Raw genomic sequence first — 27,216 nt, forward strand, 5'->3', positions numbered from 1 at the left:
TTGCAGATGTTGAAGGACGCCAGCCTTCTAAGGAAGTATAGTCGGCTCTGTCCTTTCTTGCACAGCGCATCAGTATTGGCAGTCCAGTCTAATTTATCATCCAGCTGCACTCCCAGATATTTATAGGTCTGCACCATCTGCACACAGTCACCTTTGATGATCACGGGGTCTATGAGGGGTCTGGGCCTCCTAAAATCCACCACCAGCTCCTTGGTTTTGCTGGTGTTCAGGTGTAGGTGGTTTGAGTCGCACCATTTAACAAAGCCCTTGATTAGGTTCCTATATTCCTCCTCCTGCCCATTCCTGATGCAGCCCACGATAGCAGTGTCATCAGCGAACTTTTGCACGTGGCAGGACTCCGAGTTGTATTGGAAGTCCGATGTATATAGGCTGAACAGGACCGGAGAAAGTACAGTCCCCTGTGGCGCTCCTGTGTTGCTGACCACAATGTCAGACATGCAGTTTCCAAGACGCACATACTGAGGTCTGTCTTTAAGATAGTCCACAATCCATGCCACTAGGTATGAATCTACTCCCATCTCTGTCAGCTTGTCCCTAAGGAGCAGAGGTTGGATTGTGTTGAAGGCGCTAGAGAAGTCTAGAAACATAATTCTTACAGCACCACTGCCTCTGTCCAAGTGAGAGAGGGATCGGTGTAGCATATAGATGATGGCATCCTCCGCTCCCACCTTCTCCTGATATGCAAACTGCAGAGGGTCAAGGGCATGTTGAACCTGTGGCCTAAGGTGGTGAAGCAGCAGCCTCTCCATGGTCTTCATCACATGTGATGTCAGAGCAACAGGCTGAAAGTCATTCAGCTCACTAGGACGTGATACCTTTGGGACTGGGGTGATACAAGATGTTTTCCAAAGCCTCGGGACTCTCCCCTGTTCCAGGCTCAGGTTGAAGATGCGCTGTAGAGGACCCCCCAGCTCCGATGCACAGACCTTCAGCAGTCGTGGCAATACTCCATCTGGACCCGCTGCTTTGTTGGCACAAAGTCTCCTCAGCTCTCTGCTCACTTGTGCTGTTGTAATTATGGGTGGGGATGTCTTTCCTATGCTGGTATCAGCAGAAGGATGTGTGGAGGGTGCAATACTCCGAGGTGAGAGTGATTACTGTCATTGTTTGTCCCAATCTGGATTTACTGACCTGGATTAGTCAAATCTAGATGATTTACTTATTCCTGGGCACATCCTACTGGAGAGCCCATTTTCTGAGCCAGTTTAATCAATTTTAGGGGACAAAAAGTGCTTTAAGTTTATCCTGGCAGTGTCAGGTACAAAGAAGAAACCATCCCTGATGGCCAAGCAGTCAACAACCAACCTAAACTGCACTTGTGGGTTTTATGCTGTACAAGCACATATGTGAAACAGCATTACAGTTTCAAAAGAAAGTAATATTTCATGACAAACGGTGAAGTCAATCATTAGAGTGTGGTGCTGATCACAATGGTCAAGGAGGTACACAGTTAAGGATGCCACTGTGAGCTGAATGGAAAAACAACAGCTACAGCGCTCAAGGGATGTGACACAACAAAATCCTAGAAGATCCCAGCTACTCAACAAAGTAATACTTGAAGGACAAAAGCAGAAAAACTGCAAGAACCAGAAGAGATTACAGAGCAGAACATCTGTGAACTGGCATGACTGACGAGGGACAGCAAAAATAAAATTCTGCAAAGACCCACTAGAGCTCTATCTGCGGATGTCTATCTGACATCCAAGTTTATTTTCACATGCATGTAGTGCAATTAGATTTTTACTTGCTTTTCCATGTCTCTAGTGATAGTAGCATATAAAAGATTCAGCAAATATAACAATAAATGGTATACAAGAATACACAGCAGGTATGCTCATGCAGTTGTCAGCTGATTCTGAATGATTCAGTTGTCCCTGAATCTGCAGCACACCAGTATAGACTGCAGTGTGGTATTCTGCCTTTCATCTATAAAAAGCATTAAGGGAGAGATGTCATATCACCATTATGTCAGAAGGCTAACCTTTTCTCTGTACACCATCTCATCATAGCGATCAGGAATACATTGGTGGTGTTGCTGTTACACAAGTCAGGGACCAGGACAGAAATGTCCTAATAGGATAACCATTTAACAAAACTGTCACTAACAGAACATTATCAATGTGTATTTGTAGCATTTAAAGCCAAAAATATATTTTGTAACATTGCAAACCAAACACAACAAAATACCCTTTTAAACTATTTTACATCATATATAGTAAACAACCGGTCCTATCTTACCCACTAACTTCTATAGGGTCCATCTCAGAGGCTGCACAGTTGTGAAGTCATTAATAACACCTGTAAAATTCCTTTAATGCGCAAGGTCCTATTCGATGGACCGGATCACAAAACTCTTCAATCTTGGTGTATCATTGCGTGCAAGTCATTTTTAATCAACTTCAATTAACTGAAATAACGCTCTGCCCTGGCCACAGTGACTAGTAACATTCAAAATACAGTAATTCCTTGCGATTCGTGGAGGTTAGGGGCACAGGACCTCCACAAATGCAAAAATCTTGAAACACATTTTGGGCTCTAGTTTACTCTGTATTCTAAGTTTATTGCGCTAAATAAGATGCAAAAAACTGCAATCACTACACAAGCAAATCACATGTGTAAGACTGGCCATGAGACAAAGTTGTGAGGCCTCACCCTGATAAAGCGCATAGTTCAGCAGTTCTTTAGTGAACTGTAACTTTTTATAAAATTTAAATTATAATAAATTTGTGTGAATTTTTATGGTAGTAAGCACCAAAAATTATTAATACAGTGGAACCTCGGTTCACGACCATAATTCGTTCCAAACCTCTGGTCGTAAACCGAATTGGTCGTGAACCGAAGCAATGTCCCCCATAGGATTGTATGTAAATACAATTAATCCGTTCCAGACCGTACGAAGTGTATGTAAATATATTTTTAAAAATATTTTTAAGCACAAATATAGCTAATTACACCATAGAATGCACAGTGTAATAGTAAACTAATATAAAAACATTGAATAACACTGACAAACACCCAGGCTCCCTACTCAGCTGCATGTACAGGCTCGCTGTCAGCTGCATATTCTCTCTCTCTCTCTCTCTCATTGCAGCAGTTCAGCAGTTCACGTCTGACCGAGAACAATGCAACACGTGCGGAAATCATCAGCGCGCACAAACCGAAAGGGAAACTGGCTTGTTTGTATACAGAGTGTGTGGTCGTGAACCGAGGCAAAAGTTTGGCGAACTTTTTGGTCGTAAACCGAGTTGTACATGTACCGAGGCGTTCGTGAACCGAGGTTCCACTGTATTGCCGATAAAAACAAATCCAAAAAAACACTAAGCACAAAACAATAAACATTTACGACACAGTCCAGCTACACAAATGCAGATGATAATGGTGTAGATATGAAATAAAATCCCCAGTGAACACCCTCCTGAAAGTTCTATCAAATTTTGTTCTACTATGATGGCGATGTATGTGAAGATTTGTAAACCTGCGAATAGCAAGGGCTGACCTATATATGCTTCAGTCTACAACAGGGAAAATAAGTATTGAACGCGTCAATGGATTTCTCAGTAAATATATGTCTAAGATTTCTCAGTAAATATATGTCTAATGGGACAACCCAAGTAATCCACACATACAGATAAATCAAAACAAATAAGTCCATAAATTAGTAAGTTATGTGCAATAATGCGAAATGATACAGGGAAAAAATATTGAACACGATTACTGAAATGTATTTGATACTTCATAGAAAAGCCTTATTGGTAATGACAGCTTCAAGATGCCACCTGTATGGCACCCCAGTAGAAATATATTTACTGAGAAAAATGTTGACGCGTTCAATACTTGTTTTCCCTGCTGTATGTGTGTCACCATGAAATTAAAGAGGTGTTCCTTTCACGTTCTAAAATCAGCACAGTATACAGTGCATCCAGAAAGTATTCCCAGCGCATCACTTTTTCCACATTTTGTTATGTTACAGCCTTATTCCAAAATGGATTAAATACATTTTTTTTCCTCAGAATTCTACACACAACACCCCATAATGACAACGTGAAAAAAGTTTACTTGAGGTTTTTGCAAATTTATTAAAAATAAAAAAATTGAGAAAGCACATGTACATAAGTATTCACAGCCTTTGCCATGAAGCTCAAAATCGAGCTCAGGTGCATCCTGTTTCCCCTGATCATCCTTGAGATGTTTCTGCAGCTTAACTGGAGTCCACCTGTGGTAAATTTAGTTGATTGGACATGATTTGGAAAGGCACACACCTGTCTATATAAGGTCCCACAGTTGACAGTTCATTTCAGAGCACAAACCAAGCATGAAGTCAAAGGAATTGTCTGTAGACCTCAGAGACAGGATTGTCTCGAGGCACAAATCTGGGGAAGGTTACTGAAAAATTTCTGCTGCTTTGAAGGTCCCAATGAGCACAGTGGCCTCCATCATCCATAAGTGGAAGAAGTTCGAAACCACCAGGGCTCTTCCTAGAGCTGGCCGGCCATCTAACCTGAGCGATCGGGGGAGAAGGGCCTTAGTCAGGGAGGTGACCAAGAACCCGATGGTCACTCTGTCAGAGCTCCAGAGGTCCTCTGTGGAGAGAGGAGAATCTTCCAGAAGGACAACCATCTCTGCAGCAATCCACCAATCAGGCCTGTACGGTAGAGTGGCCAGACGGAAGCCACTCCTTAGTAAAAGGCACATGGCAGCCTGCATGGAGTTTGCCAAAAGGCACCTGAAGGACTCTCAGACCATGAGAGAGAAAATTCTCTGGTCTGATGAGACAAAGATTGAACTCACGTTTGGAGGAAACCAGGCACCGCTCATCACCAGGCCAATACCATCCCTACAGTGAAGCATGGTGGTGGCAGCATCAAGCTGTGGGGATGTTTTTCAGTGGCAGGGACTGGGAGACTAGTCAGGATAAAGGGAAAGAAGACTGCAGCAATGTACAGAGACATACTGGATGAAAACCGGCTCCAGAGCGCTCTTGACCTCAGACTGGGGTGACGGTTCATCTTTCAGCAGGACAACACCCCTAAGCACACAGCCAAGATATCAAAGGAGTGGCTTCAGGACAACTCTGTGAATGTCCTTGAGTGGCCCAGCCAGAGCCCAGACTTGAATCCGATTGAACATCTCTGGAGAGATCTTAAAATGGCTGTGCACCGACGCTTCCCATTCAACCTGATGGAGCTTGAGAGGTGCTGCAAAGAGGAATGGGCGAAACTGGCCAAGGATAGGTGTGCCAAGCTTGTGGCATCATATTCAAAAAGACTTGAGGCTGTAATTGCTGCCAAAGGTGCATCAACAAAGTATTGAGCAAAGGCTGTTAATACTTATGTACGTGTGATTTCTCAGTTTTTTTATTTTTAATACATTTTCAAAAACCTCAAGTAAACTTTTTTCACGTTGTCATTATGGGGTGTTGTGTGTAGAATTCTGAGGGAAAAAATGAATTTAATCCATTTTGGAATAAGGCTGTAACATAACAAAATGTGGAAAAAGTGATGTGCTGTGAATACTTTCTGCATGCACAGTATCTTCCGCAGGTGTTTTAGTTGATACTGAAAGACTGATGTCATATCACTAGGAATTACCAATGTTGTTGTTAGAAAAACAATGAATTTGTGTGTAGATTTTTCTAGGCCACCCACCAGCCCCACAGCCTGGGATAAATCTTGTCATTATTACCCCCTGGTGGTGTCATCAGTAAATTTAAATGTTAAGTCCATCCCAGAAAAACAATTAAAAGCAGATTTAGCATAAGGTCAAAACAATATTATGCACCCACAGCTCTAGACATGTGCTGGATTGTAAAGAAAAAAACCTGAAGCTCTAACTCTCTGATCTTAATGCTAAGCAGCTCATTTGATGTTAGCCCTGCCAGCACAACATCCCATAGAGCTAGCTAACAGTAGACTTATGTTATAGTAGGGATATTTATCAGTGTGGACTGAAATCTCTCCAGGAGTGGTCGTTCTTGGGGTCTGCAGGGCAAAATGCAAACAACAGCTGTTTGTTAAAAAAGAAAGTTGAACTGTGCTGACATAAAAAGAATTAATGTCCTTGAGCAACCCACTGGAACCAAGGCAAAACTAAATGCTGTTGGATTACAAATGATACATACTGTAAACATCTTGTTCCAATTCCAAGTTTTATTCAGACTCACATGCTCAAGAAGGTAATAGCCGTAGTATGGCAGCAGATGCCTATATTTAATACTGTGCTCCTGTCATTAGTTTTATAAGACATACATGTAAGAATTGAATTGTGTTATGAACACTTGACAACAGCTTTGAACCTGAAGTATAAAACTGAAATATTTTGAGAATCATAATCATGGTCATTGCATAATCAGTTATTGCAGTAAGGAGACTGTGGAAGATTGTGGGTTCGCTTCCCAGTTCCTCCCTGTGTGGATAGCGCTTTGAGTACTGAGAAAAGCGCTATATAAATGTAATGAATTATTATTATTATTAACCATTATGCCATCACTTTCTCCTTGTAAAAAATGAAATAGAAATAAAGATAAATTAAAAAATTGCTACAAAGGTCTATGTATGTTGCTTTAGAATAATTCCTGCTACTTAAATACCAAGTCACTATTTTAATGAAAATATTACAATAATAACAAGTTGTATTTGCATTAATCTCATTTATTACACAGGAAACACTGTGAGAAATCACTGCTTTGCTGACGAAAAGGAGGGCTTTAAATGCACAAGACACAATAAAGCATTATATTACTGTGTGATAAACCTAGGATTTTTGCTTATTTATATTTATGTTAATATCCATCCATTGTGTACTTCAAACAATTTTTCCAGAAACTACTTGCTTTTGTATGCTGGCTTAGCCAAGTCCACGGACTTCAAATCAAGATGGCAGCAACCAAGACAGTCCAGAGCCTCTCAGTCAAAAGAGCAATTGACAAGGTAGCAAAATAATTTCAGTATAATCAGAAAGCTGAGTAAACCACAGGGCACCAAGCAGAGTCTGCCTTTATGAAGTCCACTTACAGTTTAGGGCTACAGATCAACCAGTCACACTGCTTGATGCTGTCATAAGTGAGATGCTGCACTTATGACACTGGAACTGCTTCAAAGACTCAGCTCATAAGTAAACTAATGATGAAGTAAACAGAACAGACTGCTAATGCTCTGGGAAGCTTAGTGTGTCCAGAGGTTTGGTGCTGGTGAAGTGCCGTGTTGAATGATGGGTTGTGAGAAGAGTGTGCTTGGTCAAACTAAGCTAAAGGGGTAATTGGGGAAGGCGTATCATTAATAATTTGTGGAGAGACCAGCAAGCATTCTCCTGCTTCACCACCAAAACAGCAGTACAGTAATCCCTCCTCCATCGCGGGGGTTGCGTTCCAGAGCCACCCGCGAAATAAGAAAATCCGCGAAGTAGAAACCATATGTTTATATGGTTATTTTTATATTGTCATGCTTGGGTCACAGATTTGCGCAGAAACACAGGAGGTTGTAGTGAGACAGGAACGTTATTCAAACACTGCAAACAAACATTTGTCTCTTTTTCAAAAGTTTAAACTGTGCTCCATGACAAGACAGAGATGACAGTTCCGTCTCACAATTAAAAGAATGCAAACATATCTTCCTCTTCAAAGGAGTGCGTGTCAGGAGCAGAGTCTGTCAGAAAGACAGAGGAAAGCAAACAAATCAATAGGGCTGTTTGCTTTTAAGTATGCGAAGCACCGCGGCACAAAGCTGTTGAAGGCGGCAGCTCACACCCCCTCCGTCAGGAGCAGGAAGAGAGAGAGACAGAGTTTGTTTTTCAATCAAAAATCAATACGTGCCCTTCGAGCTTTTAATTATGCGAAGCACCGTGCAGCATGTCGTTTCAGGAAGCAGCTGTCCTTATCATCTAGGTGTGCGAACAGCCCCCCTGCTCAATCCCCGTACGTCAGGATCAGAGAAAGTCAGCGCAAGAGAGACAAAAAAGTAAGCCGGGTAGCTTCTCAGCCATCTGCCAATAGCGTCCCTTGTATGAAATCAACTGGGCAAACCAACTGAGGAAGCATGTACCAGAAATTAAAAGACCCATTGTCCGCAGAAATCCGCGAACCAGCAAAAAATCCGCGATATATATTTAAATATGCTTACATATAAAATCCACGATGGAGTGAAGCCGTGAAAGGCAAAGCGCGATATAGCGAGGGATTACTGTAACGGATTTTAAAAGCTCTTCCACTAAGTACTGACTCAGAGAGTGAGGAATTTATAACATGGGTGTCAAACTCGGATCCTGGAAGTTTTCAACCCAGCCTTTTTCTTAACTAGTAACCAATTACTGCTAACGGAACAGCCTTCTTTTGCCATCATTTTAATTGACTTGCTTTTTAACATTTAGAGCCCTTGTTTCTTTTTTCCCCTTAACCAGTAGCCACACAATAATGAAATGTAAATCAGGCCAACAGAAAACCAGTTAACTTGACCCAAATTGCACCTGTGTATCCATCATACAAGTTCAGTTTCAATAAAAGATTTTTTTTAAAAGTGAACATCTGAAAAACACTCCGCTGTTGTGGGCCACAAAACATATTTATGGTGCTCTCAGAAGAAAAGAGCACTTTGCATTCTGGTTTTGCTGTTGAACAGAATAATATGTTTTATTAAAAGTGAGAATTGTGTTTTAATTAAGAAACTGGTTGCATACCATATGGTGGGCCTCCAGGAAATGAGTCACCCGTTGGCGCAGTTTGCATCTCAAAACCAATTGGTAAATAAGGAAAAAAAAGAAACAAATAAGGGATGTGAATCTTAAAAGAAAGTCCATTAATATTAAAGCAAAGAAAGTGTCTTTCATTAGTGGCACTAGCTGGTTACTAATTAACAACGTGGTTAGAATGAAAACCTGCAGCCACTGCATCCCACGTTTGAGATAACTTTTCCAGAATAAAAATCAGTAAGCTTTAGTTTTTCTTTGCATTTTCCCCATGATTCCTTTAAGAACACTGTCAGAATGCTGAATTTAATTTAAAAACTTAAATTTTCATGTCCATTATTTTTATGCTTGCCATTTCTGGTTCAGAGTTGCTGGAAAACAAAAGTTATAATAAAAATTGCAGTCAATAAAGGGGCAAACACTTTTGTTAGGCTTAGCAGTTGAAAGACCGCAGGATTGATTCCCACATCTTCCAGACTTTTATAATCTGTATGAGGTGGTCACTAAGACTCTGGACCCTAGACCACAAGGCAGCTGGTTTAATTCCCACCTGGTCTTGAAAAATTAATTTCAAACAACCTAAGCATCAATGTCAACATTATACATCCTGATCTTGCAGGTCACCATGGATAAAAAGTCACATTTACAATGATGAGGCAGTTTAAATACCTACAATACAATCAACATTTTAGTCTTATTTTTTTACCTTGCAACAAATTCTTTGTTTCTGTGTCCAACTGCTGAATCTTCAAAATCATAGTTTTCACTGCTTATCATGAAGGGATAAATAAGAGCCTGTGGGTAGGACTCTGCAATCTCAGTGATCACCTGGTGCACAGCCACAGCCTCCTTCTTGTCCAGCAAGGCCATCATTTGACTCAGCCAGCCAATCAACTGCCAGCATGGAACAGACGAGACCTATCAGTAATAAAAACAGGAAGTTAACATGTGAAAATAAAGCATGAAATGATTGGTCCATAATTTTATATTTCTTTTCAGGCAGCATACACTCTGGAACTCACAGCCCTCCAAGAAAAAGCATTTGATATGGTTGAATGGGACAATCTATTCACCAGACTGCACAAATATGGGTTTGGCCCAAACATATGTGCATGGATTAACCTACTTTATACTAGTCCAGAAGCCTCAGTTTGTATTAACAACATTACTTCAGATAACTTCAAACTAGAATGTGGTGCTTGTCAAGGATGTCCCTTATCACCTTTGTTCTTTGCAATCCCCATTGAACCGTTGGCTGTATACTTTCAAAATGCATTAGAGATTAAGGGGATTTTCAGAGAAGGACTTGAACAGAAAATATCACTATGCAGATGATATGTTACTGTATATATCAGATGCACTATATTCTGTGGTAGCGGTCCTAATAGCATTAGAAAATTTTCAAAAGTTATCTGGACTTAAAATCAATTTGGATAAAAGCATTCTCATTGCAGTGAATTCTCTAGCACATAATATCAGACTGGATACCTTCCCATTTATCTAAACAGATCAGTTTAAATATCATGGGGTAGATATTACAAGTAAATATAAAGCTCTTTTTCAACAAAATTTTGCTGTCTGCATTCAAAAAATTAAACAAGACGTGACTAGATTGTCTACTCTCCCCCTTACATTAGCCGGGAGAATCAACAGCATTGTTAAAGATGATTATCCTTCCCAAGCTGCTCTTCCTATTTCAAAGCATCCCCATGTACATTAACAAATTACTTTTTTAAGAAATTAGACTCAATCATAACTCGAAACATCCACACATCCAAAAGGCGACTATACAATGACCTATAGCAGAAGGGGGCATGGCACTACCCAACTTTCAATTTTACTACTGGGCAGCAAATATACAAACTATTGGAGACTGACATAAATTGATGAATATCCACAAGCCTGGTCTGCAACAGAAATAAACTCTTGCAGTACTTCTTTATATTCCATTCTCTGTGCCCCAGTTAATACAAACTACCGTCATTAAACTAAAAAATTCAATTACCCCTCATTCTCTCAGAATATGGAACCAAAGTAGGAAGCACTTTAGGACTGAAAATGTTTTATCTGTTGTACCTCTACATAACAACCACCTTTTTTCACCCTCTCAAACATATACACATTTTCAATGTCTAGAAAATGTCCAGGATTAAAACATTTAACAACTTGTACATAGATAATGTCTTTGCATCCTACAAAAATTACACTTCAAATACAACTTCTCATCAACACAATTCCTCCACTACTTTCAGGCTAGAAACTTTGCTAAACAAAACCTGCCCAATTTTCCTCACCTTCCACCTTGCTCTATTCCAGAAGAATTATTGATCAGTCTGGAAGACTCAGATAGCATCTCTACAATTTATAAAAATACGTTAATGTCTATTCCTTTCAAAGAACCAGAGTACATTGGGGAAAGGATCTGTCACTCAATATTTCAGGAAACGAGTGGAAGGCAGCCATGCACAGAATACTTTAACTCTATATGTGCAAAGCATTCAGTCAATCAACTTAAAATCTTTTATCGAGCGCACTTATATTATTTAAAATTGTCCAAAATGTATCCAGAGCAAGACTCAACCTGTGAGCGTTGCAATCTAGCTCCAGCCTCACTGGGCCACGTGTCCTGGGTGTACACCAAATTAACAACATTTTGGACAAAAATCTTTGCATGCCTATCAGGCAGCCTTGGTGTCACAATCACTCCTAACCCATTGACAGCTGTGTTTGGTATACTCCCAGATGGCCTTAAAAGTGGAGAAGGACAAACAAACTGTAATTCCCTTTACCTCATTACTAACACGTAGACTTATCATGCTGGAAGAATCCCACCCCACCACTCTAAGTCAGTGGGTAACCGATGTTCTATACTACTTGAAATCGGAAAAAATCAAATTCGCACTTATAAGAAAATACGTTCAAAACTTTTTAAAAATATGGCAGGATCTAATCAATAACATTTCAGAATAAGCTTCCACTTCAGGGAAAATGATACCCTTCTTTTCCTGCTCCTTTCATAGAGTATATGTGGTTGCTGGCTCCTCTCCCTTTCTGTTGGGTGGGGTAGAATTTTGCTTTGAATTGTTTCTCTTGACTATATGGAAAGTTAACTATTTCAAAGTAAAATTAATAAAAATATAAAAAAAACATGAGATAAAAAATTTCTCAGTCAACACTACAAACTACATGGTGTAAGTAACATACTAAAAACAGACTTTTTGGGTGGAGTATTCTTTTAAGCACACAAGCATTTTATTTATTTATTTTTAGGACAAATGTCACAAGTTTATCTAAAAAACACACCTGGCCACAAAACATCCAGTAAGCAACTCAGACTTTAGGTTCCTCTGCTGTCCTTTTGGATCTGTAGCTGCGCTGACTCAACAGTCAATCAGCAACTGATTTGTCAGAATTCTAGTTTTCAATTAGCCACCTTGTGCTTTTTAGGAGATTGAGACAGAGAAGACAGTGGCACAGTGCTTGGTGTTACCGACTCATAGCTCAAGACTCCTAGGTTCAAATACTAGCCTGGGTAGAGTTTGTATCATTTGTGTGGGTGTCACACAAATCCCAAATTGCCAAATTCCAAAGATATACAGTACCTCTCAAAAGTTTTAGAACATCTCAGTTTTTTCCAATTTTTATGGAAATGCAAACAGTTTAATCAAGGCAGAGAATAATTAAACAATGGCAAATAAAAAAAATTAGCCATGGAATTGTCAAGTATACAAAATTTTATTCGAATTTTGGATTTATCAAAGTAGCTACCTTTTGCTGATACAAGAGTGATTCAGAATGCCAGTGTCTCTGTACAAGTCACCAACATCACACATCCTCTTCCATGTTTGACAGTTGGTGTCACACACTGAGGAATCATCCTTTCACCACCTCAATGGCATATAAACACAGTGCATGATGAACCAAAGATTTCAAATTTTGATTCATTGGTCCATAAGACTTTGCACTGCCAGTATTGCAGTGGCCTATTTTGTTCTTCAAGAAATTTCTTACTGCCACTTGGCCTGTCAAACCTGCACCACAAAGTCTGCTCTTCACAGTAGAAACTGAGACTTGCTTTTGTGCTGAAAGGCACATAAGAGGCAATCTGGAGATCCTTAGAAACTTGTCCTCTGATTGGGTTGTGACTTTGGGACATTTGGGTCTGCCAGATCTTTTCCTATCAGAGTTTCTTCCAGTTTTCAATTGCCTTTGGATTGTGTAGGACACTGCATTCACCGACACCTAGGTTTTTTTTTTTTTGCAATTACTCTAAATGAAAGGCCTACACTTCTATGAATAATAATGCTCAGACTCATTTAATTTGTTTTTTTGCCATTATCACTGGAATTTACAATTTTCTATACTGTGTGGCACGCGGCTGGGGGTGGTACCCAGCTGGGACGCCCAGGAGGACGGCTTGTGCCTCCTCCAGACCACGAGGGGGCGACCACCCTGGTTGTGTTGGGGACCACAGGTACAGGGCATGGAAGCCCAACCCTGTAGGGGCCCGTAGTCACCGCCAGGGGGCACCCCGATGCCTTGGGAGCCCTGGACCTCAGCACTTCCGCCACACCCGGAAGTGCTGGGGGGAAGAGGATCGGGGACACCCGGAGTCCTTCCGGGTGCGCAGCCAGCACTTCCGCCACACAGGGGAGTGTCGGCAGAGGAGTGTCGGAAAACACCTGGAGCCCATCTGGGTGTGCATAAAAGGGGCCGACTTCCTCCATTCGGGAGCTGGAGTCGGGTGGAAGAGGACAGAGCTCGGAGGTGAGGAGAGGAGTAGAGGCGGACCAGAGATAGTGAAGGCAGTGTGGAAAGGCCAGGACTTAAGGGGTGATTGGTGCTGCGGCACTGGGTTGTGCTCACATACTTATTGTAAATATTGTAAATAAACATGTGTGTGGTGAAATCATTATGTCTACCTGTCTGTGTGCGGGCTGTACCCCACAACTGTAATATTGTCCAAGTAGTACTCAGAGGGTGTAGTAACACAGTCTGTTCCAACTCTGCTTTAAGATTGACAAAGGGTTTTTAAGTAATTAACAGAAGTTGGGACACCTATGCAAATTGTTTGCTTCAACTTGCAAGGCTTAATTTACTTTAACTGCCGCAGAACATTGTAAACAATTAGCTGTTCCAAGAAGAAGGCCCATTTGTAACATTCTGAAATCTGTTTGTTTTTAATTTTTACTAACCTAAACTTTTGTTAAATTTAAACCTCTGGCAGTTTACTGCTTACCTTTTAATCATTTAGGTCATTCATTGCATTTCAGCTGATTCAATTTGAAGAAAAACTACAAAATCTGAGATGTCCTAAAACTTTTGACTTTTAGTGTATGTGGTGGCAAGTTTAAAATGGCCCAGTAAGAGCAAACATGGTTGTGCCCTGCAATAGGCTGGCACCTTACACTGCTGGGACAAACATCAGATACCTGGGACACAGAAAGGATAAATACTTTAGAGTAGTAAATGCCAAGCAATACAAGCCCGGGTTTAAATAAAAATAACTCAGATGGCAATGGGTATAACCATAAATGTCACAGAGTTCTCCAAATAACATGACAACATAGAATATACAATTCGGCAAAAACAGCTTAAGCACTTGTGGACTGGAACATGGGGGTAGGAGAATGTCGCAGTAGTCAACAAACCTCTTTTGCCATAAGATCCAAGGTCTCCGCTGGATAGAGCTCAATGAGCTGCAGTAGCCGGGGAAATTTCAGCCTGGCTTCCTCAGAATTCAACTTCAGCGCCTTTAGCATCTTTTCAACCACAATGGTGGGGAAGGATATAATTTCAGACAACCTGGGAACTAATTGTTTAAGCACAAAATGTCAGCTGGCATTTCAGTTAACCATTTTAGATCTGCATACACCTCTTTTAAAAACTATTGGCAATTTTTTGGTGTATTTTTTTTTTTTTTTTTTTATAAACAAGTTGAAATGTTATTCTGGCTTCAGACAGACAATTTTGAAATGTTTTTATATTTTTAATTAAAAAAATGTACATCATGATCTACGAAAAATATCTCAATGAAAATTGAACAGCTTCCAAAAACTGACAGATGACTAAACAGACAAATGTGACAACAAAAATACATGCTTTTGCATTTTATGTAAACACAACTTAAACTCCACACCAGACTTACTCTGAGCACTCTCTTCCTCCTCCCGGAGGCGCCTATCACAAAAGTTGGCCAAAGTCATATAAGCCTCAATGGCCCCACGAGTATCAATGTACTCCTCTGAGAGGGACTGTAGCTCCTCATCCACTTTCTTCACTGCACCCTGAAGCAGCTGCAAGGCTCTACGGTGTAGGCCCACAGTAGCCTGCAAAAATGACAGAAGTCATTTAAAAAAAAAATTTAAAAAAAGCTAATAATAAAGTCTTGAGCTTTAACAGGAACAGAGAGGAATACTTCACCTGCTCAGTATCGCCTGGAGAAGCACCTGAAAGATGACAAAGTCTCTGAAGCTTCTCCTCTCCTAATTCTGCAAGGCAGGAGGGGTCCTTAGCAATTACGTCAGCTATAATGGAGTATGATGTTCCCAGCAGCATATTATGATCTCTAGATATACGATAGGATGTTTTTATAGGATCATTTTGGTTTTCCTCTGTAAAAAGGAAAAGAGAAAAATGAAGGTTCTAAACGTCCCTAATCTTTATTGCAACATAATGAGTGCATGTACAGCAAGCCTACATTTGAAATACATGAACAAAAAAAAATGTAATGCCAGTCAATAGCAGGGCACTCACATACTGTATGTACATTCACACATACCCAATCAAGTCAGAGATGATAAAACATCCAAAGATCAATGCCTTTGGGACATGGTTGGGTTGGGGGGAAAGGTTGTATTGGCTAATGCTTAAAAATAGTACAAATCCATCTACTGTCTACACCCACCGCATTAATTCATGGTAACAGGGTCCAAATTCTATCCCCGTAGCATCAGGTAAAGGCTAGGAGACAAACATGCAAGCAGTGACTAGTATAACTGACAAAACAATTTACACCGCTACACCACAGCATTAAAACCACTGATATGTGAAAGTGAGTAACATTGATTACATTGTTACATTGGCATCAGTCAAGGGGTGCGGTATATTAGGCAGCAAGTGAACAGTCAGTTCTTGAAGGTGATGTGTTGGAAGCAGGAAAAATATGTGAATGTAAGGATCTGAATGACTTTAACAAGGGCCAAATTGTGATGGCTAGATGACTGGGTCAGAGCCTCTTCCGAATGGCAGGTCTTGTGAGGTATTCCTTGTATGTAGTGGCTAATAGCTACCAAAAGTGGTCAAAGGAAGGACAACTGATGAACTGGTGACAGGATCATGGACGTCCAAGGCTCACTGATGTGCAAGGGGAGCGAAGGCTAATGGCCAATGCCGCACTGAAAATGTTATTTAGGATTGGTTTGAGGGACATGACCAAGAGTTCAAGATGTTGACTAAACCTCCAAATTCCCCAGATCAGCTGTGGGATGTGCTGGAAAAACAAGTCCAATTGATGTAGACCCTCCACCATGCAATTTACAGAACTTAAAGGGTCTGCTGCTAACATCTTGGCAGCCGATATGACAAAACACCTTCAGACATAATGACTCAATGGGTCAGAGCTGATTTGGTGGCACGGAGGAGGCCTACACAATTTTAAGCCAGTGGTTTTAATGTTGTGGCTGACTGATGTATATATGATTTTTTAATGCATTAACAATACAAATAAATTAATATAATGCTAATTTTGAAAACTGTAATATAGAAAAATGATAACAAATGATGTTGATTCACCAGCAGAACTACCTCTGCAAATTATACCTAATGTTATTTAACATACCCCAACCCACTTAATCCATAATTAAGAACTGGTAAGTGAATTACTCTTGTTACTAGTTATATAGATAGCAGCCTTACACATTTTAAACAACAGCCTACTAATTTAGCTACAATTTAATCTCAATGTGTAAACAAAGTCAACATTTTCTAATTGTTTGTCCAAAGTATGTTACAGAAACATATCCTAATTTTTCTAAAACACCAAGGTGAAGGCATTGTAGCACAGTGTCTCAGGCTTTCACATGTAAAACACAACACTACTGGTTCAGTCCTCAACTCCTGCTCACTCTGAATAAGTCAGTCAGCTAACCATCCAGAGCTCAAACTGTATGAACACATTTCTTCATATACTTGTAATAGTCACAAAGCTATGGAGAACAATGGACATAAAAGAAAAAGAGTACCTAGCAGAGGGATGGTTTTAAAGACAAACAGAATCTGATCTGAGCTTCTTTGGTTCTGGCAGCGACAGTGATTGAAGCGGCTAAAGCTGTGAACCCAGCGAATCAGCCAGTCTTTCTGAGTCTTTGCTTCTCGATGCAGCTCTTTCAGCAGCTTAGTGGCTACTGAGAAGTTTTTCTGCAATAGCATTAAAAAAAAAAATTATATATTATATATATATATATATATATATATATATATATATATATATATATATATATATATATATATATATATAAACACACACATTGCACTTGCTTAAGAGTACATGGACAGTACAGAGGTATAGCATTTAAAAGTTTAACATTTCAGGTTCAAGCTCAGATTTTTCATGCATGTACAGTACAATTAAATTCTTATTTGCAACAGACATTAACTACATGAACACATATCAGGTATACTCATGCAGTCATCATTATGATAAAAACTTTCCCTGAATCTAGTGGGATGAGTTGGAATGACCTTGTATCATCTGCCAGAATGGAGGAAGAGGAAAAGTGACTGTGCAGGATGGATGAGCTCATTAATAATGCTGCTTTCCCTTCTAAATAAACATGTGTTATATATGCACTGTACAGAGGATGAGTGTGTGCCTCTAACATTTTGTGCCAACTTCAACACCTCTGTAATGCTCTACAGTCCTGAGCTCAACAGGTGTTGTACCAGGAAGCTTCTAATCCAGCAATACTGACCCCAAAGTGTATCTGTAGATTCTTGAGCATAACCTGAGACATTCAGAACTGGTCTGAAAACATCCAAGGCAGTAAAGGAACTGATGGCCTGTTCTGACGACAGCCAAGATGTGCTGTACCCACTTTAATTCATCAGTGATGGGGATTTAAAAAAAATGTAAGCTGCTGACCCTCTAAGCAGCCTTTTCTTTAATGTAGACTGAAGTGTCATCTGCTTTCTTCAATGAGCTATTTGGTTTCGTGGACATTAAGACTGCTGTGATGCCAACAGTGAGTCATTACACAAATCAGTCCTTTATAAGCTGTCTCATGGCTAAGATGGAGATATCATCAGAAGTTTTAATGGTAAAGATGGAGCTGTGTTTGTCTCCACAGTCAGACATTAACAGGCAGCTTAGAATGCTGTGTTGAGAAGTGTCAATTGGTACATACTGGGGATTGACAATTAGAACATTTTTTGAGTTTTAATTTAGTGAAATGCCAAAAAGTCTGTTTCAGAACTATAGTTAGGCAACCATGCAGTCATCTCTTGAGGACACTTCTTGGGGCAGCTGAAGCTCGTTCTATTCCTAGACAGTCAAAGCTTAAGTAAACCTATCGACAGTCAATGAATTATGGTTTAAGTATATTACAAATAAATTAGTAAGATATGTCTGAATATTTGAAATTTATAGATGAATGTGATAGAGCAGCTGCAGCGATTTTACATTTCCTGTTAACGTTTGTTTATTGGTCTATATTTCACAATAAGCTAGTGACATGAAATCTTGGCAGCAGGCTGATTTAATAAAACTGAACTCTTATAACATATCAAAACAGTTTTAAAACATTTATAACAAACAGACACAGACAGAAAAAAGTAATGGTTCCTAAGAAGGCTGACTAATGCAGTATCACATGTAGATGGCTGTGCTCAACGTATTGTGGCTGCTCAAGAAAAACAATTACTGTAAAACGTCACTTAACATTTTAAGAAAATCTGTATCATCACATATGGAAAAGGTCAGACCTCTGCATTTTTTTTAACTAGTAACAATATAATGTTGAGGGCCAATAAATGACTAAATGAAAACAACACATGTTTAATGGGCAGTGATTTAAGTTAAGGGAGAAAAGAAAATATAATTATTATGACCAAAGGATAACATTTTATACAAGACACTGAATGAATTTCATAAGAATATTATGAATCATGTTGACAGTTTTTCACTAAATATTGGCTAGCAGATGCAACACTCTTTGCATTCACATTTCATAGATTAAAGCTGCCAAAATAAATTCAAGATGTTTAAAAGGTGACACAACTGACCTGCTTTCTTGCACTGTCTGCCATTTTTAACTTCATGTTAAATTTGCAGCTTTTAATCACAGACTCGAGTCCTTCCACTGGTTCATCCAATTCCATTTGAACATCAATACTTCCTTCTTCATCCACTTCCATACTGTTATCTGCTCCCAAGTTTCGAAGTTTTTCTGAGATTTTATCCAAGAAGAAACATCTATAAGGAGAAGAGGCCTTTAAGCGATAGCAGGCTTTACTTCCTAAAGAACACACAACTCCAGCATACACTCTCAGAAAAAGCATTATGTGGCACTTCTTCAACTTGCAGTGTGCTACTGGCCCCACTTGGATTCCTCTGCTCTCCTGTGTGGTTATAGGCTCCACTGGGCACAGCCTATGCCAGCTTACAAGGACAAATGTGACTGGCAAGGCCGTTCTAAAAATACCAAATTAAAATGTTTTCTGAAAATGTTCAAGAAGTCTATAGCTATGACAACGTTAACAGGTGCCTTTCTGAAAGTGATGGCCTTCTCAACCACAGGTTGTTCTGGCAATATCTAGGGATCAAGAAGAAACTACACAGATCTATATGCACTGCTTCTATAATCATAGGCTGCCATTTCCACAAAACACATTCATTATAATTTTCCAGATTGAAACAAAAAGCCAAAAGTCACAGTCCTCCCGCCCTGTGCCAATTCACCTTTCAACGGCGAAATGACTTGGGACAAAAAAATCCTGAGCTAATTAAAAAAATATAATCAGAGTTTTCCTCATGCTATGAGATGTATGAAATGTATGAAATCGATAACTTCACCTTTACATGTGATGCATATTGCTAAGTGTGTTTTTTCAAAAACTGGTTCTTGGAGAAAAGAGCATTATCGAGTCCTTATGTTACATGTTTGTACTGTTATATTACATGCATTACTTTCACTAAATTAGTGAGGAAGGGACATTAAAAGTGAATATTAATAAGAAAGATATGGAAGGACTGGGTCAACTGGGGAAATTCAGAGTTCCTGACAGCATTTTATGGCATGAGCCTGTTATCAACCTCAGAGGGGCCTACAGAGGGAATCTGTGAAGGGAGAAGCAGAAGCTAGGCACTGTCATGGTGTGGACTTTGTTTAAGGTTTTTATTGGCCTTTTCCTTGGTTTCTAAAAATAATGTAAATATAATGGGGTTTTAAAAGTCAAGAAATGTAACAGTTAATTTTTTTTTTCATTTATAAGGTTTCTGAAGACACCAAATTTGAACTTTGTCTTCCTGTGGCACCATTATGGTTGGCACCATTTTTTACTGTTAGTAATTCAGGGTTTCCAGTCTGTTGCTAGGCAGGACCACCAGGGCTGTGCGACAGATCAGATGTTTAAATGTCAGCATCATATGCTTCCTGACTGTTCAAGTTTGTGGATAATTCAAAACAAAAAAACTATATATAAATCCAACACCTTAGTATTAATATTGTTTGACAGGGTGTCACACAAGGGCTACGAAATGGAGCAATTTGCAATTTGGTGTGGAGCGGAGCAGATGTGATGGCCTTTGCTGAGAGAAGGAAAGGACCTGGTAGGAATCTAACAAACCATTACAGAGTGAATAGTATGCCAACACAACATTAGGGAAGTAGTCAGTGCTCAATGAACTCTTCAGATTTGTGCGTGGTAGTTTACTTCATACTAAACATATACAGTAATGTCAAGAAGCAAAATAAAACTAACAAAAGTATTTGGCATGTCAGTTATTTTAAAAAGCTTTTGATGCCACAGAAAGTATGTAGCAAGGGTGACTGCAAGGATTTACCAATAGTGGGAATAAACTGATTTATGGGAAACAAAATCTGAAGTGTTTGGTAAAGGAGACTGTAAAGAAGATATTCAAGTATATACATGTCAAGGATAACACTGAAGGGCCCCAAATGTGACAGGGTGACCCATGCTCTGCAGTTTAATTAATTCAGCTCTTTGTATTGGTACTGATGTAGTAGGGATGGATGCTGAAAAGCTGTGCTGATTGTAACTAGCTAGAACAGATCCTTACCGTTTTCTCATTTAAGCCTCTCTTTTTCAAAATATGGTTGCAATAAGTCAGAAAACAGAACAGTGTTATTTTTCCATGTTACCGATTTGTGATGATGTCATCCCAGATGTTCATTGGATCCATTCTGTCATCAGGATATCTCCCAGCCCACACTCTAATTAAGTGCTTAACTGAAGTCTTGGAAACTGGTGAGAAACAAATGTGAAAGGTTTTAGCATGTGATGAAAAGCTGATACATTTTTAGTCTTAAATCTACAGTAAATGGATCCAAGTACCAGCTACAGCAGATGAACAAAAGTTTGTGCAAGTAGCAGAAGGAAAGCATGTGGCCAGTGCAGTCAGTCAGGACACATACATTGTGTAATAGCCTTGACACAATGTATGGATTCTAATAATCAGCATAAAATATGACCTCCCAGAAAATAATAAAAAAAGATTTAATTTTAATCAACACTGAAGTTGTCAAGGTTACAGAATTGCTGGGACAGCACAATGGCAATGTTAACACCATTTTAGACTGCTTACATCATGTAACTATTTTAAAATATATCCAGTATATAAAGTGAATTAATTCACTTCAACTTCACTCTAAAAAAAACATTGGAGTTCTACGTAAGTTAACACAATTTAGTTTGTTTTGAACATCACAAGTTGGCATTTCGTCTTTTGTCTTTCTGGCCCTACAAGCATCCACAACTTTGCTATTTCTTCAATTTACAAAGCAACGTTTTGGGAAGAACTAAAGAATTCTGAAATTTGGACAAATATTTAGCACAGAAAAAAAGAACTTTTAATTTTATAGGAAAAAAGGTCCAATGGTTATTTTAAGCATGGATTTCAATTCAGACTTGTAAGAATTAAAATTAGTTTTGCTGCTGCTTTTTTCAAGCAGAACATACACTACAGTATAAAAGAAAAATCAACAGGCATATAATTTCCATAGACATGTGGCACTAAAGTAAAGTCATACAGGAAGAAAAAAATTAAATTATCTTTTTAAATTATAATTTTAAAGACAGAAATGTAACAAACACCATGCGTTGATACTGTGTGTATATGCTATATGGATCCAATCAAGACTGTTCACAGGTTTCTAGTTACAGTACATTTAATTTTCAAATTAACATTTAATATAATTAAAATAAATCTTAGTGTCACACTGAGAAAAATTCAGAGTGGACAGTGGCTGTTACATTCATTCTCCTGCACCTGTGCTTTATGTCACAGTATGTAGTATGTTGTGTGTTCTGTATGTGGAGACAGCACTTTAGATGCAGTCGTCACACAGTGTCCTAAGAATATGGGATAATGAAGGCACCAGAATTAGAGTTGCACAAAAGAGTTTGCTGTATTGTACAACACATTAGCTCTTAGTCTGCCACAATTTTATTATGTTTGTATACAACTCTATATTTCAGAAGACCTGAAATGAGACAAATAAACATCCATTATATAAAAAATCTCAGCAGAGAATGTTCTTTTTAAGAAAGCTGTGGAAAATCAACATTTCTACACCAGTTCTAACCCAGATCAACAGATCTGCCATTAAGAGCAATCTGTTATCCTCAGCTCAGCCCCTGACCACTCAAAGTCCAGATTACAACATATAGCACAAAAAGAAGAAAAGATCACTGGTCAGTGGCAGCTCTTGGTCCTAGAGATACATGATATTAGGGATAGGAAGCGAGTGGACTCCATACATCCAGGCAATAACCTGCTTTAAAAACTCCTTCTGGTAAATGGTACCACATAACCAGAAGCACATGACAACTGAACAGTTTTTTCTTAGTAGCAGGCATGCTTAACAAGTCACTCCCAGCAGATACACAGAAATGGTCTGTGTCCTTTACCAAAGTTATTGTGTAGTGTTGCTGTTATTGTTACTATTGGTAAGTTTCTGTATAAAAATAAACGTCATTATTCATTAACTAGTAAGAAGCACATCTGCATGTCTGCACATTTTTGGTCTATATTCGTTTGTTCTTGTGCTGATTTACCATGTTAATTCTTGTGTACATTTGGCGAATACAGAAATTCTGATTCTACAAATACTCATATTGTCTATAAAAAGATATTCAACTTCTTATTTCTTTGTTTATTAGGTGTTGGTGTTCTGCAAGGTAAGTGCTTTACATCGTTAATTTCAACAGTATTCCAAAAGTAGAGTCTCTTAATGTAGTTTTAAATGTAATTTTATCTAAAATTTTTATTATGTCCTTCTTTACTTAAACAAAAGCTGATATATACCATCTATACTGACAGTGGAGAGATATAAATGCATGAACTAAATTGTACTGTATATAAACAAATACTGTACAATTTTGTCTATTGTCCATTACATACAAGAATGAAGAGAAAAAGTTTTTGATTATATATTAAACACACAGATTTATGCAAGTGTTAACATACATTGTAGCAGCTGTAAAGTAATGGCAGACTTCCTTACCATCCGTTATCATAAAGTTCAAGAAGTCCTGTATTTCAGTTATGGTTTGAACAGACTGCAATTTGGCAAGACGGCTTCCATGCAATAAACCATCAATGCTAGAATAATTCTATAGAGAAAATGGAGAGAAACATATGGGAGGGATTTAGGACAACACATGTGAAAGAAAACCTTTGTGACTTTGGTTTTTATCCTCCTTACTTTATACTGGGTTTATGCTGATGATGCTTTGCTTCCAGAACCTCTTTTTAAACTTAGCTTTCTTGTTTGAGGATTTCTACATTTATTAATTATTTCTGGTAAACATTATTCAAGTCAAGTTGTTAATAACATAAAAGAAATAAATACAAGGAAACTGGGAAAGGGATTTACATTTAGTACCAGATGGACCAAAAAAGAAAAAAAAATGTTAGGCCAGTGTTCAGTTCTTTATCTCTTCTACAATAGCTGTTTAGTGAAAACAGAACAAAGTATCCTCTTTGTCAAAGACAAGTTTCCCCATTTCTCATCATTTTCTTTCATCAGCACAAAATTCTTCCACCGTGCTCTATGATAAGCCAAAACCAGATTTACCTGCATGAAAATCTGCATGCAGTTGTTGATGTAGTACTTGGCTCTATCAAAATCATCCTGGAGAATATAAAGGAGACTCAGCTCCTGGCTGTAATGAGTCTCAATGATGCTTTTCCTGTTGTCTGCCTTCATTGCATTATCCACAAATGTCAGCAGAGATTGATCTGGCTCCCCAAGCTGTAACAACTTCACCATGCTACGCATTACATAAGGTAAGTAGGTTTCCTTAAAAGAAATGTAAAATTAACCATAATAATCAAGTTGGTCTATACATTTACAAGTGTATGTGACAAAGGTCCTTAACACTAGAATTACCAGAGCCTACGAAAAAACTTGTAGATCCGTCCCACCTTAAATAGGTTGTATATAACAGGCAGATTGAATGTTATTTACTTATTTACCTTTATTTATTTACTTACTTCCTACAGCGTAAAGTCACAAGTAGACTGCAGAGCTTCCTGTGTACATATACAAAGTACAGCAATGGCAAAAGTGCGACGTGCGTTCTTGCTCTGATGTAGAACCATCGTCATCATCTGAGTTCACCTCTGTTATAGCACGTCTTTATGTGAAAACAGCAGTGTTACATTGGGGGGGGGGGGGGGGGGGGGGGGGGGGGTTTGGGAGGTGGGATCATGAACGCGACAGAGAATAAAACTGAATTAAAAAAAAAAAAAAAAACAAAACAAAGCTAACCTTTACAAGTATCATACATTTACACCGGCTGTTACAGACTGAAATCAAATGTTTGTTTTTATTCTAAAATAGTAAGAATAAGAGCAGCTCACTTCTCAAAACGGACTCGTCTAGGGTCAAACCTGTGAAGTTTTGATTACCAGTCAACAGCTGATACCGTTGCGCCACCGAAGCTGTCGTAGCAAATGCGTGACAATGTTGCACCCTAACACGGGTTCTTTTTCTGCAGTTATATTCTTGAATAGAAGCGCACTTGTTCTGTTATATTTGTACCTTTTGTGAAAGTGTTTATTTGATATTTGGAATTCAGGCTTAACACATTATACACTTCATGTCTACATTTTGTCAATTATTACTAAAACATGAAAAATGTTTCTGTTTTAATAATGTGTATACTATATACAACTCCAAGCAACTGACATACAGGTAAACAGACTTGAGCTGAGAAAACTGTGCGGTGGTGGGGGATGTGATAGCAGGCTGCTTGCTACTTATTACATTTACAGGACAAAAGATGCTGATGGAGAGGTGCAAAGCGATTTAAGGTGGGACGGATCTACGAGTTTTTTCGTAGGCTCTGGTAATTCTACTGTTAAAGCAGGGATTATCTTAAATGAAGCAACAAATTTAACAGAATGGAATAATATAAAAATCAAAGTAGCTTTTTAAATTTAATTTTCTAAAATGACATGTACAGTGGAATATGTGCTAAAGATTGCATATTCATCATTTACAGTGTAAGCAAGAAGGAACAAACTTAGTGTCTAAAAATAGCAGCTTACACCCTTAACATTCAGATCCTTTACTAGGTATTGGTATGCATATTACAACTTAGTATAGCATCGTATTCTTATTAATAAATCAAACAAAGTTTGAAATTCTGTTAAATAGGAAAAGATTTTTTTTTCTTTCAACTATATTATTGAACATCTTACAACTGTTTAACTGCATACAAGGAGTAGGTAATCCTATACAGCACAAGCAAATGCACTATATAAACTATATAGTAAAGTTTAATGAATAACTGAGGAACTGGCCCCAGGACCATCAGTGTGGTCCATAAGAATCAATTCAGATCTGACAGTTTATTACACGTTTCAAGACAGATTTAAAATGCATCTGATGAAACACACATATTCTTTGCAGATCTTGTCAAGCACGGCATAGCCGAAAATAGTAATGTTACGTTGTGGATGAGGTACAATTTTTGTATCTGCTACAGTTGAATTGAAACAAGCTGCAAATACAGTATATGCACCAACCTGTATATTATATACTTATTTCATGGGTGACAATCTAGTTTCTTTAAAGAGCTAGTGTTTTGCAATCTTTGAGTACTGTACCTGATAGAAAGGATCAAGCCATATCTTCTCCAGATCAGATGGAGTTTTATCATCAATATTTACTGTAGAGCAATACTGCAAGGACTTCCACTCTGTCAACTGATTGTAAGCCTCTAAAGCTGCTAACTCCCAAAGATCTTTCTCAGCATCTGTTGGTTCTCCATCTGTCCAATTTTCCATATTCAAAGCCTTAAAAAAAGATTTGTTTTGTTCCGATTAGAAAATTAGAAAGAGGACAATTATGCAAGTCTGTTCAAAGTTAGAGAAACAATGTCAAAACTATAAATAAACTGACTCCACCATTTTTTGCATAGGCATTTCATATGGAATTTTCCATAGAGAGAACGCTAGCATTCCCAAGTTTCTATAAATACCATAAGCCCAGCTTTTCTAGACTATCATGACACAACATTACCAAGAACTGAGGATGTTAATATAAAATTGAGACATTTGAGATCCACTGGACGTACACAATGCCTGGTTATCTCCAGGTTATACATCGTATTCATCAATAGAAATGCTTGGGTGGTCTAGTCTTTTATGCTTACTTCATTATACAGCTTTGCAGCTTCAGCATAATCAGATTTAGCTTCTGCCTGCAGCGCCTTGCTAGTAACTGACTTTGCTCCAATTTTACCACTGAAGATACCACGGAGAACATCGTAATCTCCCAGGGATCTGTATAGTCTGTAAAATGCAGTATCACAAGTACTTTATTAATCTTTTAAAGCCCCCACGACCAGTTTCAGAAACCTAAAACAGTCAATAAAAAACACCAAGTTAAATCAAATTAATAGGCTCAAAAATTACATAAACATTACCTCAGAACACAACAACATTATATTTACAAATACAATATTAAACTACAAGGCATTTAAATTACAATAGTTTGTCAAGCATTGAATTTATGTATTTTGTAGTATTTTAAATTGATATAATTTCTGTAATCACAATGCTTAATTACTGCAATTTTTTGGATTATTTGAGTTATTGGAGTTATGTTTCACTATTTTTGGAAATAATTTACAATTGGCTAAACCATAAGTGCATGAAGGCTGCATTGTGCACAGGAGTGAGTGTTGGTGTCTCCTGAACACAGTTGGGGTGGAGGCACATGTTCTCCCAGTATGCATGTGGGTGTTTTAGTTTCATCCCACATCTAA

At 38.5% G+C, this 27,216-nt stretch overlaps 1 protein-coding gene across 1 annotated transcript in view; it reads right to left on the minus strand.

The window, feature by feature from the left end:
• Positions 1-27,216, minus strand: part of prkdc (protein kinase, DNA-activated, catalytic subunit) — a 280,348-nt gene that overhangs the window by 59,379 nt on the left and 193,753 nt on the right. Inside the window, exons 64-74 of the mRNA XM_051928733.1 lie at positions 26,602-26,740; positions 26,054-26,242; positions 24,015-24,239; positions 23,442-23,550; positions 21,078-21,180; positions 18,979-19,168; positions 16,941-17,115; positions 15,121-15,311; positions 14,846-15,026; positions 14,349-14,509; positions 9,404-9,615 (exon numbers count right to left, since the gene is read on the minus strand). Coding sequence (XP_051784693.1) covers positions 9,404-9,615; positions 14,349-14,509; positions 14,846-15,026; positions 15,121-15,311; positions 16,941-17,115; positions 18,979-19,168; positions 21,078-21,180; positions 23,442-23,550; positions 24,015-24,239; positions 26,054-26,242; positions 26,602-26,740 — 1,875 coding nt within the window. The remainder of the gene's footprint in view (positions 1-9,403; positions 9,616-14,348; positions 14,510-14,845; positions 15,027-15,120; positions 15,312-16,940; positions 17,116-18,978; positions 19,169-21,077; positions 21,181-23,441; positions 23,551-24,014; positions 24,240-26,053; positions 26,243-26,601; positions 26,741-27,216) is intronic.

Source organism: Erpetoichthys calabaricus, chromosome 6, assembly GCF_900747795.2.
Source record: "Erpetoichthys calabaricus chromosome 6, fErpCal1.3, whole genome shotgun sequence".
Classification (NCBI taxonomy): domain Eukaryota; kingdom Metazoa; phylum Chordata; class Cladistia; order Polypteriformes; family Polypteridae; genus Erpetoichthys; species Erpetoichthys calabaricus.